The sequence below is a fragment of the Stenella coeruleoalba genome (genome assembly GCF_951394435.1).
Source record: "Stenella coeruleoalba genome assembly, chromosome: 6".
In the NCBI taxonomy this organism is placed as follows: Eukaryota; Metazoa; Chordata; class Mammalia; order Artiodactyla; family Delphinidae; genus Stenella; species Stenella coeruleoalba.
The window spans coordinates 1,081,712-1,096,673 of record NC_137151.1 but is presented as its reverse complement, the minus strand read 5'-3'; the positions used below and the strand labels follow the sequence as shown (position 1 = coordinate 1,096,673).

The 14,962-nt window shown below is 46.2% G+C and overlaps 1 protein-coding gene across 1 annotated transcript in view; it reads right to left on the bottom strand.

Moving 5' to 3' along the window:
- Positions 1-12,174, bottom strand: part of CFAP221 (cilia and flagella associated protein 221) — a 75,884-nt gene extending 63,710 nt beyond the window's left edge. Inside the window, exons 1-3 of the mRNA XM_079924100.1 lie at positions 12,120-12,174; positions 10,393-10,575; positions 7,721-7,821 (exon numbers count right to left, since the gene is read on the bottom strand). Coding sequence (XP_079780226.1) covers positions 7,721-7,821; positions 10,393-10,531 — 240 coding nt within the window. The 5' untranslated portion in view covers positions 10,532-10,575; positions 12,120-12,174. The remainder of the gene's footprint in view (positions 1-7,720; positions 7,822-10,392; positions 10,576-12,119) is intronic.
- Between the last annotated feature and the right edge of the window lie 2,788 nt (positions 12,175-14,962).

Genomic DNA, 14,962 nt, shown 5'->3' with positions numbered 1-14,962 from the left:
AATATATATTTTTTAATTTTATCTTATTTTATTTTTTTATACAGCAGGTTCTTATTAGTTATCTGTTCACCTGTGAATATTCTTAAAGGACCACAATTTTTGTGACCCTGTTTTGGCATATCTTTTTAAAATTTTTTTAATTTAACTATAGTTGATTTACAATACTGTGTTAGTTTCAAGTGTCAAATTCAAGCTTCAGATTCTTTTCCATTATAGATCATTACAAGATAATGAAAATAGTTCCCTATGCTATACAGTAAAAGCCTGTTATTTATCTATTTTATATACAGTAGTGTGTATCTGTTAATCCCAAACTCCTAATTTATCTCCTCCCCCATCCCCTTTCCCCTCTGGTAACCATAAGCTTATTTTCTTTGTCTATGAGTCTGTTTTTGTTTTGTAAATAAGTTGATTTGTATTTTTTTTTGGATTCCACATATAAGTGATATAATATCTGTCTTTCTCTGCCTCACTTCACTTAGTATGATAATCTCTAGGTCCATCCGTGTTGCTGCAAACCTAAGTGTCCATCAACAGATGAATGGATAAAGAAGATGTGGTGCACACATATAATGGAATATCACTCAGCCATAAAAAAGAAGGAAATATTGCCATTTGCAGCAACATGGCATATCTCTTTATTTTTTTAATTTTATTTTTAAAGTTACTTTTTTTTAAAATTTATTTCTGGCTGTGTTGGGTCTTCGCTGCTGTGCGCAGGCTTTCTCTAGTTGCGGTGAGCGGGGGCTACTCTTTGTTGTGGTGCACGGGCTTCTCATTGCAGTGGCTTCTCTTGTTGCAGAGCACGGGCTCTAGGCATGTGGGCTTCATAGTTGCAACATGCAGGCTCAATAGTTGTGGCTTGCGGGCTCTAGAGCACAGGCTCAGTAGTTGTGGTGCACGGGCTTCGTTGCTCCACGGCATGTGGGATCTTCCCGGACCAGGGCCTGAACCCGTGTCCCCTGAATTGGCAGGCAGATTCTTAACCACTGTGCCACCGGGGAAGTCTGGCATATCTCTTTAATATGTGAGAAGCCTGAAAAAATAAAAGTTGCCCAGGCCTCTCTTGACCTCCAGGGGTTCTGCATGGGGGAATCTTGGTGAGGTGTGGGCTCCTGGATCTCCTACCCAGGAGAATGGTCCTTCCAGGAGACACTGGTATGCTGGAGCCCAGGATGCCTGGAACCTAGGGCTCTTCCCGTCTCAGAGCTCAGGATGTCTCAGTACCCAAACTACATTCCCTATCTATCTTTTTTTTTTTACACTTTGTCAGCAGGTCAGTTTGATTTCTTTTTAAAAAGTAATATGCTTTCAGGGCTAAAATGGCATTCCTGCCTTTTCATTTATAACTAAAACTGGGGGTGAAATAATCATCATTGAAAGGGGAAAAAAAGCCTTGGGAAGATCAAGTGTTTAGAAAGTGTATGTTAAATTAATATTGAAAGTTTATTTGAAAACGTGAGCAACCCAGGATTGCCCTTGAGGCGAGACAAGATAAACTCACCTAAAACCCTATTCTGTCCCGCAATTCTGGGGTCAATAGATGTCCTTACTTCCCCCTGCAAGCTCTCTGCGCCCCTGGGAGCTGACCTCCTCCTGGCCCCGTGGGTCCTCACGACCTTGACACTCCCTCCCCTGACCCCCCCGGGCCCCAACTGACAGCCCCCGCTTCAGTGTTTCAGAACGGGCCCCCAGAACAGGCAAGCAAGCATGGGACCACCAACCAGGCAGTCCCGGGTTGAACAGCTTTTACTCGAGGGTCACAGGGCTCTCCCAAGGGCTGCTCAGAGCTCCCGCCCCTCCGTCCCCACTCTGCTCCTTCCTTCCAGCCCCTCCACCGGGCAGAGCGTCGGGCCTAACCTTCAACCCCGGGCACTAATCATAGTATTTTCCAAACACAGCTCAGCCTCCAAGTCGGGGTCCTTCGACCCCTCCCTTCAGGGACACAGCTTCTCAGAGGTTAATACCCAACGCCAGGGATCTGGGGGCAAAGTGCAAGCAGCTCTATAAGTTCTTTAAAGTGTTTTGAGACAGGCTGGGACCTGGGACCCGGGACCCTTTGCTGCAGTGCTGGCACGGGGACAGGCGTCTCCTGGAGCAACAGATACAAAGAAACTATAAGGGACTAAAAATAACTGCGTGCATGTGTAGCTGGGGCAAATTGTGGACAAGATACAAAAAGACCAAAGAAAAACAAAAAACAAACAAACAGAAAAACCCAACTGCCACTTCTGAGGAGCCAGGAGCAAAAGCAGGGCCCTGCGTAGGATGCCTGCACACAGCCCACCAAGGGGGTGGGCAGAGCACCTAGGCCACCCCTCAGGCCCGACCCCTGGACCTGCCCCCAGCCTCACCTCATATAAGGAACCAGCCCGCACCGCCTCGAGGAGCCAGAAAGGGAACAGGGAACCGGCTACCTGTTCTCGCTCCCCCCTGCTACAGCAAGGGCCCCAGTAAAGCCTTGCCTGAATGTCTCCTCTGGCCTCCTATTAATTTCTACTGATTACGGAGTCCAAGAACCCTGGCCAGTAACAGTTTTACCTTAAAATGCAGGTTGGTAATGGATTTTACTCTAAAATTTTGCTCTCTACTGCATTTCTCCGAAATGGGAGAGGAAACTTGATGCTCCAGAAGGATGCAGCATGTTTTTTTACACTGCAGCTTCAAGTCCCCACCCTCGCACACTGACTAGAAGCCACTGGGATTCGTGGCTCCAGTTTGAGAAGCAAGATCCTGGGGCAGGGGTGTCTCTGAATGCTGCAACAGGGGCCTGAAAACTAATACAATTATTGCAGAAAGCCTGAAGGGAATGCTGCTCTGCGTGAGATAAGGCTGTAGCGGCTGACAACTTCGTTTGGGGCTGGCCACAGTAACACCGGTTGCCTCATGGGAAAACTGATTAATTATTTCCTTAATAAATATAGTTTCCCAGACAACGTCTTTCCGCAGAGGGAAAGGGATTTTAAGAGGTCTTGGTTTTGAGAAAAGTGGGAACCATTATTTCAACTTTTAAATCGAAAGCTTGATTTTGATATGAATCCAAGTAAAAGGCTTTAAAGCCTTTAACCAGATCTGGATCAATCTCAAATGTTAATGAACAATTTATTGTCCTTTTAAATACACATGCAATCATTCCATTCTTGGGTAATTTACACCGTTTCCTGTAACAAAACCAAGATAAAGGCAGAGTTGGATTTCCCCCCCTTGTTTGGCAAGAGTCTCAAGGTAATTCCCTTAGGTTTCTGCTTGAGTTTGCTGATAGAAACAGGAGGCTGGCTCTCCCAGAACGTTATTAAGATGAAATAATTTTGTACTTGCATCCATTTCTGCTTGTTTCAATGTCTGATAGAAGCAGTGTGATTATTTAGATGCTAGCCTGTATTTACTTGGAATTCACGAGTCTCTACCAAGTCACTCTCTTCCAATAAAGTGAGGTCAATATCTTGACAAGTGTTTATTGAGTGCTTTGTGTGTGTTAGGCATTGTGTTGTACAAAAGACAGAGACGGCCTCTGTTCTTCAGCAGAATGAAGTTTTTACCTCCCTCCGAAAAGCCTACGATCTAGGTAAAGCAGACCTCACACTGGTCTCCAAATATGCCACATGCTTTCCCTCCGAGCCTCTCTCCTCATCTCCCTCTATGCCCTGGGTGTCAGCTCCCCAACTCTCACTTTGCTCTAGGCTATCCCAAATGGCTTCTCCACCACAAGCCTTTGGTGCCATGTGACCAGTAAGCTCATGAAAGATGCTCAACATCATTCGTGATTAAGGAAATGCAAATAGAACAACAGTAAGTTGAATGGTGAACTCAAAAAGATACAGCCACACCCTAATAACTGGAACTTGTGAATGGGACCTTATTTGGGAAAAGACTGATTGCAGATGCTATTAAGTTAAGGAGCTTGAGATGAGATCATCCTGGATTACCCGGATGGGCCCTAAGTCCAACGACAAGTATCCTTTTAGAGACAGAAGAGAAGACAAAAGGGAGTGGGAGGAGAAGCCATGTGAAGATGGAGGCCAAGGTTTAGGGTCATGAAGCCTCAAAACAGAGAACACCTAGAGCCACCACAACCTGGAAGAGGCAAGGAAAGATTCCTCCCAAGAGCCCGTGGAAGGAGCGAGGCCCGGCTCACAGCCTGACTTCGGACTCTGGTCTCCAGACTAAGTTTCTAGTTTTCTAAGCCCCTAAATTTGTGGTAATTTGTTATGGCAGCCACAGAAAACTAGCATACCATACAACCCAATTCCACTTCTTAATATATATCCGAGAGAATTAAAAATATATCCACACAAAAACATGGACACGAATGTCCACGATGACATTATTCCTAGCAGCCCCAAAGACAAAATCCAAACGTCCATCAACCGATGAAATGTGAACAGTGTGAAGGTTCCTTAAAAAACTAAAAATAGAGCTACCATATCATCTAGCAACCCCACTCCTGGGCATATAACCAGAGAAAGCCATAACTTGAAAAGATACATGCACTCCAATGTTCATAGCAACACTGTTTACAACAGCCAAGACATGGAAGCAACCTAAATGTCCACTGACAGAGGAATGGATAAAGAAGATGTGGTACATATATACAATGGAATACCACTCAGCCCTAAAAAGGAATGAAATAACGCCATTTGCAGCAACATGGATGGACCTAGAGATTCTCATACTAAGTGAAGTCAGTCAGAAAAAGAAAGAGAAATATCATATGATATCACTTATATGTGGAATCTAAAATTTGATACAAATGAACTTATTTACAAAACAGAAATATACACACAGACATAGAAAACAAACTTATGACTCCCAAAGAGGAAAGGTGGGGGAGGGATAAATTAGGAGTTTGGGATTAAAAGAGACACACCACTATATATAAAATAGATAACCAACAAGGACCTACTGTATAGCACAGGGAACTATACTCAATATCTTGCAATAACCTTTAGTGGAAGAGAATGTACAATAAGAATATATATAGTTACATAGATATGTATAATTGAATCACTTTACTGTGCATCTGAAACTAACACAGCATTGTAAATCAAGTATATTTCAATAAAAAAATTTTTTAAACAAAACAAAATGTAATAAAGCCATACAACAGAATATTATTTGGCCAGAAAAAGGAATGAAGTACTGATTCATGCTACAAATTGAATGAGCCTGGAAAACACGCTGAATGAAAGAAGCCAGTCGCAAAAGACCACATGTTGTGTGATTCCACTTATGTGAAACGTCCAGAAGAGGCAAATCTATACCAACAGAAGGCGGATCAGTGGCTGCCCAGGTTGGGGGTGGGTGGGTAAAGGAATGAGGAGAGTGAGGCGGGTGGGAACGGGTAGTGAATTGTTCACTCATTGCAAACAATGAGTAATTATGAACAATAATTATTTTAGATTTACCCTACCATCATCTAGATAGCAAACCTAATAACCAGGAAAAGCAAGTTCCAAAATGAATGATTAACTTTGGTCTTTGATGCTGTGTTCTAAGGAATGTGTCCTGATAGATTGAGGGGTAAAGTTCCCAATTGCGGTTTTAAATCCTGACCCTTTTCCTAGGAGGAAGCACTGGGCATCTAACAGGCTCCTCTCCCGATCCCTTCTCTCTCCACCCTCTTGGATGCGTAAGGACTCGCAGACGCTGCATTCTCTGGAAGCTGCATTCTCTGTCGGCAGGGGTCTGCCCCATAGAACCTGGCCTCACTTCCTGACAGCTTTACCATTTGTCAGTTTCCTCCAGCGATTTTCCTCACTCTGAGGATGAGTCTAACACCATAGTTGGAATTCTGGCTCTAAATGATCCACTTTAAGACACGGTTTCGGCGGGAGGGATAAATGAGGACTTTGGGATCGACATATACACACTATATATATAAAATAATCAACAAGGACCTACTGTACAGCACAGGGAACTCTACTCAATACTCTGTAATGACCTATATGGGAACAGAATCTAAAAAAGAGTGGATATACGTATGTGTATAACTGAATCACTTCACTGTACGCCTGAAATGAATACATTGTAAATCAACTATACTCCAATATAAAATAAAAATTAAATTAAAAAAATTTTAGAAAAGACGCTATGTGAAAACAAAAATAAATAAGTGAAAGACATGGCCGATAAGAACGCACTGTGCGTAAACGCAGAGACGCCTGCGCTGGGAGGGGACGCCATCCACAAAGCCGGAGCCGCAGGGCCCACACGAGAGGGCCCACGCCTATCGGCCCCACTCCAGCACATGCCCGCAGCCCGGTCTAGCCCAGCTCCACGGCCGGCTGCCGTAGTTCTGACGTCCTGCTCAGTGTGACTTTGGAGGGTCACGGCGGGGTCTCTGAGGCGTTACAGCTGCTTTAATGCTCAGGCCCCCTTTTCGTGGCGGATTAGGAGTGCTGTAGCCACCGGGGGCCCTCCCCAGTCTGGACATCCGGGTCAAGGACGGGGAGCCAGAAAGGCCCGGACTCATGTGGCTCTGCGGTGGACTGCTGTCCCCACAGCTTCAGCCACTCCTCGGTGCGTCCTTTCACCTGTCCCTTCCCGAGCCCTTTCAGCGGAGCTGCTGCCCCAGGTCAGGCCAGAGTGTCTCTGGCCACAGTGACTGATTTAGGCCTGGGCATCTGACCTGAGCAGGCAAAACGGAAGCTTTGCTGGGCCCTTCGAAGAAAGGGACACCCCTTCCCTGGTGGTAGAGGCGTGGAGCGCAAGTGCACCTGAGGGGCTTCCCTGGGGGCGCAGCGGTTAAGAACCCGCCTGCCGATGCAGGGGACACGGGTTCGAGCCCTGGATCGGGAAGAGCCCACGTGCCATGCAACAGCTAAGCCTGTGCGCCACAACTACTGAGCCTGTGCGCCTAGAACCCGTGCTCCACAACAAGAGAAGCCACCACGATGAGAAGCCTGCACGCCGCAACAGAGCAGCCCCTGCTCGCCGCAACTAGAGAAAGCCTGTACACAGCAAGAGACCCAACACAGCCAAAAAATAAATAAATGAAATAAATCTAAAAAAAAAAGGTCACTGGTTGGGAGGCAGGCAGCCTAAGAGTCACTCTGTCTCTGTCCCCGTGTTCTTGAGGCAAGTACTGTATTTAACATTCTGGAATCACGGTTTCCTCATCTCTACAAAGAGAGCCACAATACAACCTCCACAAAGCTAGTATAAAGACTAAACTGGACCACGTGAGATGCAAAGCACAGTTCCTGGCCCCTATGGTCACTCAGCAACGGCACCAGTTTGGAGAGAGTGCTGGGAGGAGCCTTTGGCAGGGGGAGGAAAGCTGTCCAAGGACACTGATGCAACTTTAAAATTTCTCATCCTAGAACTACCTTTCTGGTCCAATTTACATCTGCACTTCTGCTGATTATGCTTCTCTTTAGATGAATGAGTAATATAAATGTAGAACATTCATGGCATTTCATTATTATGACTAATTATCCCACTTAGAAAGCACCTACCCAGGGGTGGGGGAGGGATGGATCGGGAGTTTGGGGTCAGCAGATGCAAATTATTATAGAGAGAAACAGCAAGGTCCTCCTGTAGAGCACAGGGAACTATATTCAATATCCTGGGATAAACCGTAATGGAAAAGAATATGAAAAAGAATGTATATATATGTATAACTGAATCACTTTGTTGTACAGCAGAAACTATCACAACATTGTAAATCAACTATATTTCAACGAAATTTAAAAAAAAAAATTTTTTTTAAAGTACTTACCAGTATCTGCTGGTGGTGTTTTTCTACTTGATAGCCTCCAAAATGCAATATGCCAGGTTTTGCCTGTATGACCTTATTATTCAGAAGATTTGCATAAACCTCTATAAAAACAATGCAGATTAAGTATATCATGAGTTTAGACATAAAAACGTATATTAAATGAAAGAAGATCCTATCAACATGAGCTCCCTTTAATCTAGGGTATTTTAAGCATACGAAGGTTTCAGACAGAGGATACAGCTGTCAACAAGATTAATGATTGTTCCACAAGAACTGGACTGCTTCTCCCTCGATTTTTACACATCACTTGGGGGATATTATCATCACGATACAAATTCACATTTATTATTATCTATTAAAATAACTTGCTCTGTACACATTTTATACAAGTCTTCATAATAAAACAAGGTTGTGAAGAGCACACACCCTGTGTTTTCTCTGTATAACGCTGCAATTGCTTATTATGTAAAGAATATCCACTTCAAAGAATCCAAACAGCAAGGGTTTAATTTTATTACTGCGTATTTAACTGCTATTATTTGATTTCCTCTGAACTGAATTACAGTGCCATACAGAGTAATCCTAAGGCTCTGAAAAATTATGCCTCTGGACGGTAAAGTCCCGAACTGCTCTTGTCACGTGAGTGTCTTTTTTTGCTCCCAGTTTTGAGAACAAGGTTAGGACAGCTGAGCTCACAGAAGAGTCCAGGTCTACAAAACTTGTCCCGGCTCTTCACGCAGCAGGAACTGAGATGTGTGGAGAAGACACTGGGTCACAAGCCTTTCCGTGCCTTCCGTGCTTCACGCCAGGCATCTGTTTATAACCCCCCGTTCTTTCCATTTTGTAAAAATCAAACCCAGGCCTGGCTCCGACCAGTAAACTGCCTCCTGCGGTATGAATGCCCTGTCCAGTTTCCTACAAATGACGACCCTTCCCCTTTGGCTATAGCTAAATCTTGTGAGTCACTGGCACTCTGACCCCACCCTTCGCCCGCCATGTTTCGTACCCATCTACAGTGGGTGTGAAACATTTGGTGTTTTTCTCCTCTGCGGGCGAATGGTCACTGTCATCAACTGTGGGCCAAACTGAAGGGCTGGACTGGGGTAAGGGTGGGGTCTCAGGGGGATTAGGATCTCCGTAGTTTATTTGGCAAATTTGTAAGTATCGGTAATTACTTTTAAGTATTGAACATTACTTGGTAATTTTTTAAAAATTTATTTATTTATATTTATTTTGGCTGCACCAGGTCTTACTGTGGCATGTGGGCTTCTTAGTTGCGGCATGCACGCGGGATCTAGATCCCTGACCAGGGATCAAACCCGGGCCCCCTACATTGGGAGCGTGGAGTCTTACCCACTGGACCACCGGGGAAGTCCCTTGGTAATTTTTTTTAATGCTGAAGATTTTGTTTGTAGGGCCACAAAACAGATGTAAAATGGGCATTTTTCTGTTAATGCCCAGAAATAGTCAAGTATACTAACTCGCACTCAGTGTGTTCTTCAGTGACAACAGAGCCACAGCAAATGCTGCATTTCCAGCATTTGTGATGGGCCTTGAACGGCAAGTGGGAAGCAAGCTAGTGGGACGTAGGGAGCGGGACACTGGGCTGCAACAGCTGAACACCACCTCTCCGCTTAGCTGGGCCACTCCAGCTTCCCCAACAGTAAAATGGACATAGACGGTATCATGATGATGTGATGGATTCAGTGAGAAGACCGCAGGCAAAATGATTAGCCTTCTGCACAACAGCCATAGGATTTAACAGGCTTTCCAGGCTCAGGGATGCGCGTGGGAAAAGGCACGTATCCTTGAAGAAGCAGGAGTAACAGGCATGGCCGGAGCTGGGGGACTGGAGGGGCCCTGGGTGGGCAGGCTTAGACCAACGGCAGAGAGGGCCAAGTGCCAAGCAAAGGAACTGCACACAGGGGATCCCCTGAGAGCATCCAAACAGGATGGGGGCAGGAGCCAGCATGGATTCTAGGAAGGAGAATGCCAGGGCTGTGAAGAGTGTGGCCAGGGAGGAGGGCCCTGCAATAGTCCTGGTGACCTGCTGAGGATGCAATGGGGACAGAGAGGAAAGATATTGGAGGAAGTGGAGGTGGCAGAACTTGGCGACCAATTTCCACCACAAAAGTCTACCAGTTACAGAACTTCCCTGCTGTCCAGTGGATAAGACCCCACGCTCCTCCCATGCAGGGGAAGCGGGTTTGATCTATGGTCAAGGGAACCAAGATCCCACATGTGGCCAGGCAACTAAGCCCACGCACTACAACTACTGAGCTCACGCGTCTCAAAGAGAGAGCCCGCGTGTCGCAAACTACAGACCTCACGCGCTCTGGAGCCCAAGCGCCACAACTAGAGAGAAAACCCGCCACCACAACTAGAGAGAAGCCCGAGCACCACAACGAAGAGCCCACACCGCAACGGAAAATCCCATGTGCTGCAACTAAGACCTGATGCAGCCAAAAATAAATAAATAAATATAAAAAAAAAAAGTCTACCAGTGAAGTGGATGGATCTAAATGGAACCATTGTTCTTAATGATGAACACTATCACCAGCCTGTAAAACAATACAGATAAATCAGCACCCAACATTCCTTTATGCTTTCTGGACTTTGGATCCTCTGGGAAGATGTGAGTTGTAAAGCAGATCTGTTTCCTAACCACCTACTTGATTCCAGGAGGTGATTAGGTACTTCTTTTGGTTTCTTGGGTTCCTCCACTAGGCTCCTTAAAAGGAGGGGCGATACATCATGAAATGGTTCTTCAGCATTCTTTACTTCTCTGCTGGGGGTTTTCACCGCTGCCATTTTATGAAAAATGGAGTCTTCTTTTTAGAGCCAAAGGTCATTTCCTGGGAAGAAAACAGTAGTCGTATAATCATCCACAGGAAACCACACACTGTTTTTTCTCAACCCTTGACAAATGTACTTCTTGTCACTGTGTGGTTTACTGTGGCTCAGGGCCCCCCCCCCTCCTCTCTCGCCGCTCCGTTCCCACACAGGTGGTCCCATTCATCTTGTGTCACACATGGAACCCAGTGCCGTGCCGTTGCTCAAAACCCTTCCGTGGTCCTTCATTCTGTTCAAGAGCTTTTCCCAAAATGTAGCCCTGATGCTTCCTGAGGCTCTCACAGTTGATGAAGTTTGGAAAATATTGAAGTCAGCAGTTAAACGGGGCTTTTCTTTCTGAGATTTCTCCGAATCAGTTTCTTGGATGGACGTGACCATGAAACCCTTCAACACTGGGAGACACTGGCATTTTTTTTTTTTTTTTTTTTTTTTTTTTTTTTTGCGGTAAGCGGGCCTCTCACTGCTGTGGCCTCTCCCGTTGCGGAGCACAGGCTCCGGACGCGCAGGCTCAGCGGCCATGGCTCACGGGCCCAGCCGCTCCGCGGCATGTGGGATCTTCCCAGACCGGGGCACGAACCCGCGACCCCTGCATCGGCAGGCGGACTCTCAACCACTGCGCCACCAGGGAAGCCCAGACACTGGCATTTTTGAGCCACCTTCCTGGGCCCCTCTCTGGGGAGAGGAGGTGGAGAGCCATAGACCTCCTCCCCCGCCACTGGGTGCTTTCCTAGGAGCTCTGTCCTAAGACCGAGGGTCCTGGTTCCGTCACACCCTTTGCCAGACTTGCCTTCATAAAGTTCACACTGATCCCAATGCCCCTTAACGTTCTTTAGCAATTGCTGCCTCCACTACTTCTGGCATTAATAATGTATTGCCTTGTGATGGCATTTTACAAATCCCACACATCTTTATATCTCCCACAGCTGCGTCTCTAAGCTCGGGGGCTGCTCTGTGAAGCCCCTGAGACTGACGTGAAATCACGTGTGGATCTTTACGTGTGTTCTTTTGTTTTTTGTTTTGAGAAGGCTCATAGCTTTAGATTCCCCAAAGAGTACAGCATCAAGCAAAATACACTGACCACACTGAAGAGGTGCTTAACAATCACTTTCTTAAGGAAGGTTCTCCTTTCTACTCTCGGCCCTTCCCCTCTCGCCAGCACGGCTGAAGATTCACCTCGCCCAGCTCCTTCCCCTCGACCCCTTCAACACCCGCCCCGGTTCACTCTCCAGCCCCCTCCCCTCACTTTCCCTGCCTGTACTTCAGGGAGACACAATAGCTAAACCGTTGTCATCCAAGCTCCCATCCCAGGTCACTCACCCCCAAGGTGAACTGTCCCCCTTCCCCCCACCTCCCCCCCCCCCCGCCAGGCATCCTCGGTTTCGCGGCCCCATGCTTTACGGGGCAGGCCCTCTCACCCTCGGCAAACGCCTGCTCCCCTCAGCACCCCTTTACCCCAGAGCAGGGTCGAACCCAGACCCACGTGCCACCCGCATCCTCATTTAACCCTTTGGGCCCGAGCTCTCCTCCGCCCCCCACCCAGGCTGACTTGCGGCTGGACACCCGTCCGGGGTTCAGGCTGCCTTCACGGCCCCAGGTCCCAGGCCGCTCACCCCGGAGCGGGTTCCCGGGTGGGATTCCGCGGGCGCCGCCACCTTCCCCGAGCGTCGCCATGACGACGCGGACGCGCTCCCTGGGTCACGACCGGACGCGACCAAACTCCCCTGGGACGTGGGGGGACCCGGGCGGCCGCTGCTGGAGGTCTGGAGGCCGTGGGTCAGTTCTGGGGACTCGGAGCAGTCTCTGCGGCCTGGGAAAGAACAAAGAGAGCGACTTATAGCGTGTGAAGACAAGGAATTCCCGAGCGGACATGAGGAAGTCGGAACACACCATAAACTGCATACCCTGAGAGCAGATGGCGGGAGAGCTGGGCTGAAACGGGCGGGGCTTAAGGGGGTGGTGCTGAAGCTGACGGGGCGGAGCTGAAGCTGAAGGGGTGGGGCGGGACCGAAGGGGGCGGGGCCTACCAAGCTCAGTGGGTGGAGCTTCCCCGAGGGACATTCAGTCCTAGACATCCTACTGTAATATAGTTCATTTTACACTTTCTATTATGACAAATTCCAAACATATACAAGTTTCAAACATATACACTTTCTATTATGACAAATTTCAAACATATACAGGCAGAATAGTTGATTAACCTTCAACACCAACCTGCAACAATTATCAAATCATGGCCAATCTTGTTTCATCTATACCTTTCCTCTACTTCCTGTATTTTTTTCATGTCTGAAATCCCAGACATCGTATCAACAATAAATATTTCAGAATATACCTCCAAAAGAAAAGGCCTCGTTTTAAAAATATAACCACAATCAGTACCGAAAACATTACAATAATTTCTTAACATCTTCAAATACTGAGTACTCAATTGTCTCATAAACGTCATAAAATATTCTTTTAGTTTGACACTTTGAATCACAATTCAAATAGAATCCACACATTACAATAGATTGATATGTCCTTTAGGTCTCTTCATCAATAGATTCTCTCTCCATGTCTTTTTGTTGTTGTTGCAATTTATTCATTGAAGAAACTGTTTCTGTTTAATAATGGTATTTAGGGATTGTAAACCATGAAACTGGGCCAGCTCCCCAGACCTCTTGCCCTGTTTGCTCCACCCTGCTCATGCATGGACATTTTTCCTTACACAGACAGCTCAGGTCTCTCTTCCTGGGAGCTGCCCTTGTCCTGCTCCCTCCTTGTATGACTTGGCACTTGCTTGATGTTATTTACGGCTTCATGTTGATAAGAGATTATCGTAGGAATCCAATAAGGATACCTGCCTTTCCCAAACCCACATCACTTGTGTTGCATGCGCTTTTGTGCCCCTCCCCCTCCCCCACCCTGGAATGCTCATTTTTCCCATCTTCCCATTTTCCAGCACCTCCCTTCTCCCTACCATCATCCCTGATTAAAAATCTCCCTATCTTTCAAGGGTATCAGTAGAGATGGTGTAACCTCTACCTGCTCCTTAAGCATCCAGACCACAAGGACTGTTTCCTTCCTCTGGGCTCCTATTCACTTTGTTTTGTCATCTTTGGGGGCACTTTTTATATGCCAAACACATCATTATGTGTGTGTTTGAAGCCGCAGAATTCTTAGGAGGAGGAGACCATGCCTTATCTTTGCATCTCCCACAGCCATTGGCACAGTTCTTTGTTCAGAGTGAGTACCCAGTAACTGTTGGTCAAGTGGGCAAAAAAATTAATTCACTTGCTTATATAGTAGATTGCTTTTTACTTTTCTGTTTCGTTGCCCCAACAAGGATGTAGATTTCAGAACAAGTATTATGTTTCCCATATTCCCGGACCTTTCCACCTGAGATCAAATCATCAAATGCTTATCTCCATACACTTTTTAAGGGGTATTGGGTAACATTTTAAAATTTTCCTTTAAGTTTTTTGTTTTGTTTTGTTTTTTTGGCCACACCTCGCAGCTTGCAAGATCTTAGTTTCTGGACCAGGGATCGAACCTGGGCCCTCAGCAGTGGTAATGCAGAGTCCTAACCACTGGACCACCAGGGAATTCCCTGATTTTCCCTTAAGTTTTTAAATAAATTTGCCAAATTCCCTATTTTATATGTAAAGATAGATAGATAGGGATATACATATAACATGTAGGTCTCTGTACAATCAATTAAGCAAATTGCATATTATTGTGTAGTATTCACTGTTGGTCATCTGCTTCCACTTTCTTACAAACAGAACCGCAGCTTTGCTAAGATTTCTCCCTAATCCCCAGTTCCGTAGACCCCACTTAGATTCTGATTAGTCTATACCAATCATCGAATTTCCAATCTTCTTGCCCACGATTGATTTATGGTTGAGTACGTAACTCAATTCTGGCCACAGAGACATTAGAGTAAGGCTTCCAGGGGACCCTGGAAAAAGGCTTCCTTTCTCCTAAGAAAGAGACATACAGTATCTTTCTCTTTCTGGACAGTGTAGTATCCAGAAGTGATTCCTTGGAAGTGCAGCAGCCCCCAGAGGCATTGAGGGGTCCTAGTGTTATGGTGAAGGTGGCGGTGGCGAGGATAGCAGAGCAGGAATGAGACTCCACCTGGATGACGTCATCTCAACTCTGATTGTTTGGTACCCAAATCCCATGACCTCTTTCTTTCAGCTGAAAACATTCTGACATACAATGATTTCTAAACACTCACTAATCAAAAGTGGTAGCACAGAGGCTTGTTAGAAATGCAGAATTTCAGGTCACCTCGGAACGCCCGAATCACAATCTGCATTTTAATAAGAGCCCCTCACCAGGAGATTCATGGACACATTAAAGTTTGGAAATGACTGAACTGATGCCGTACAATTCCAGCTGTTC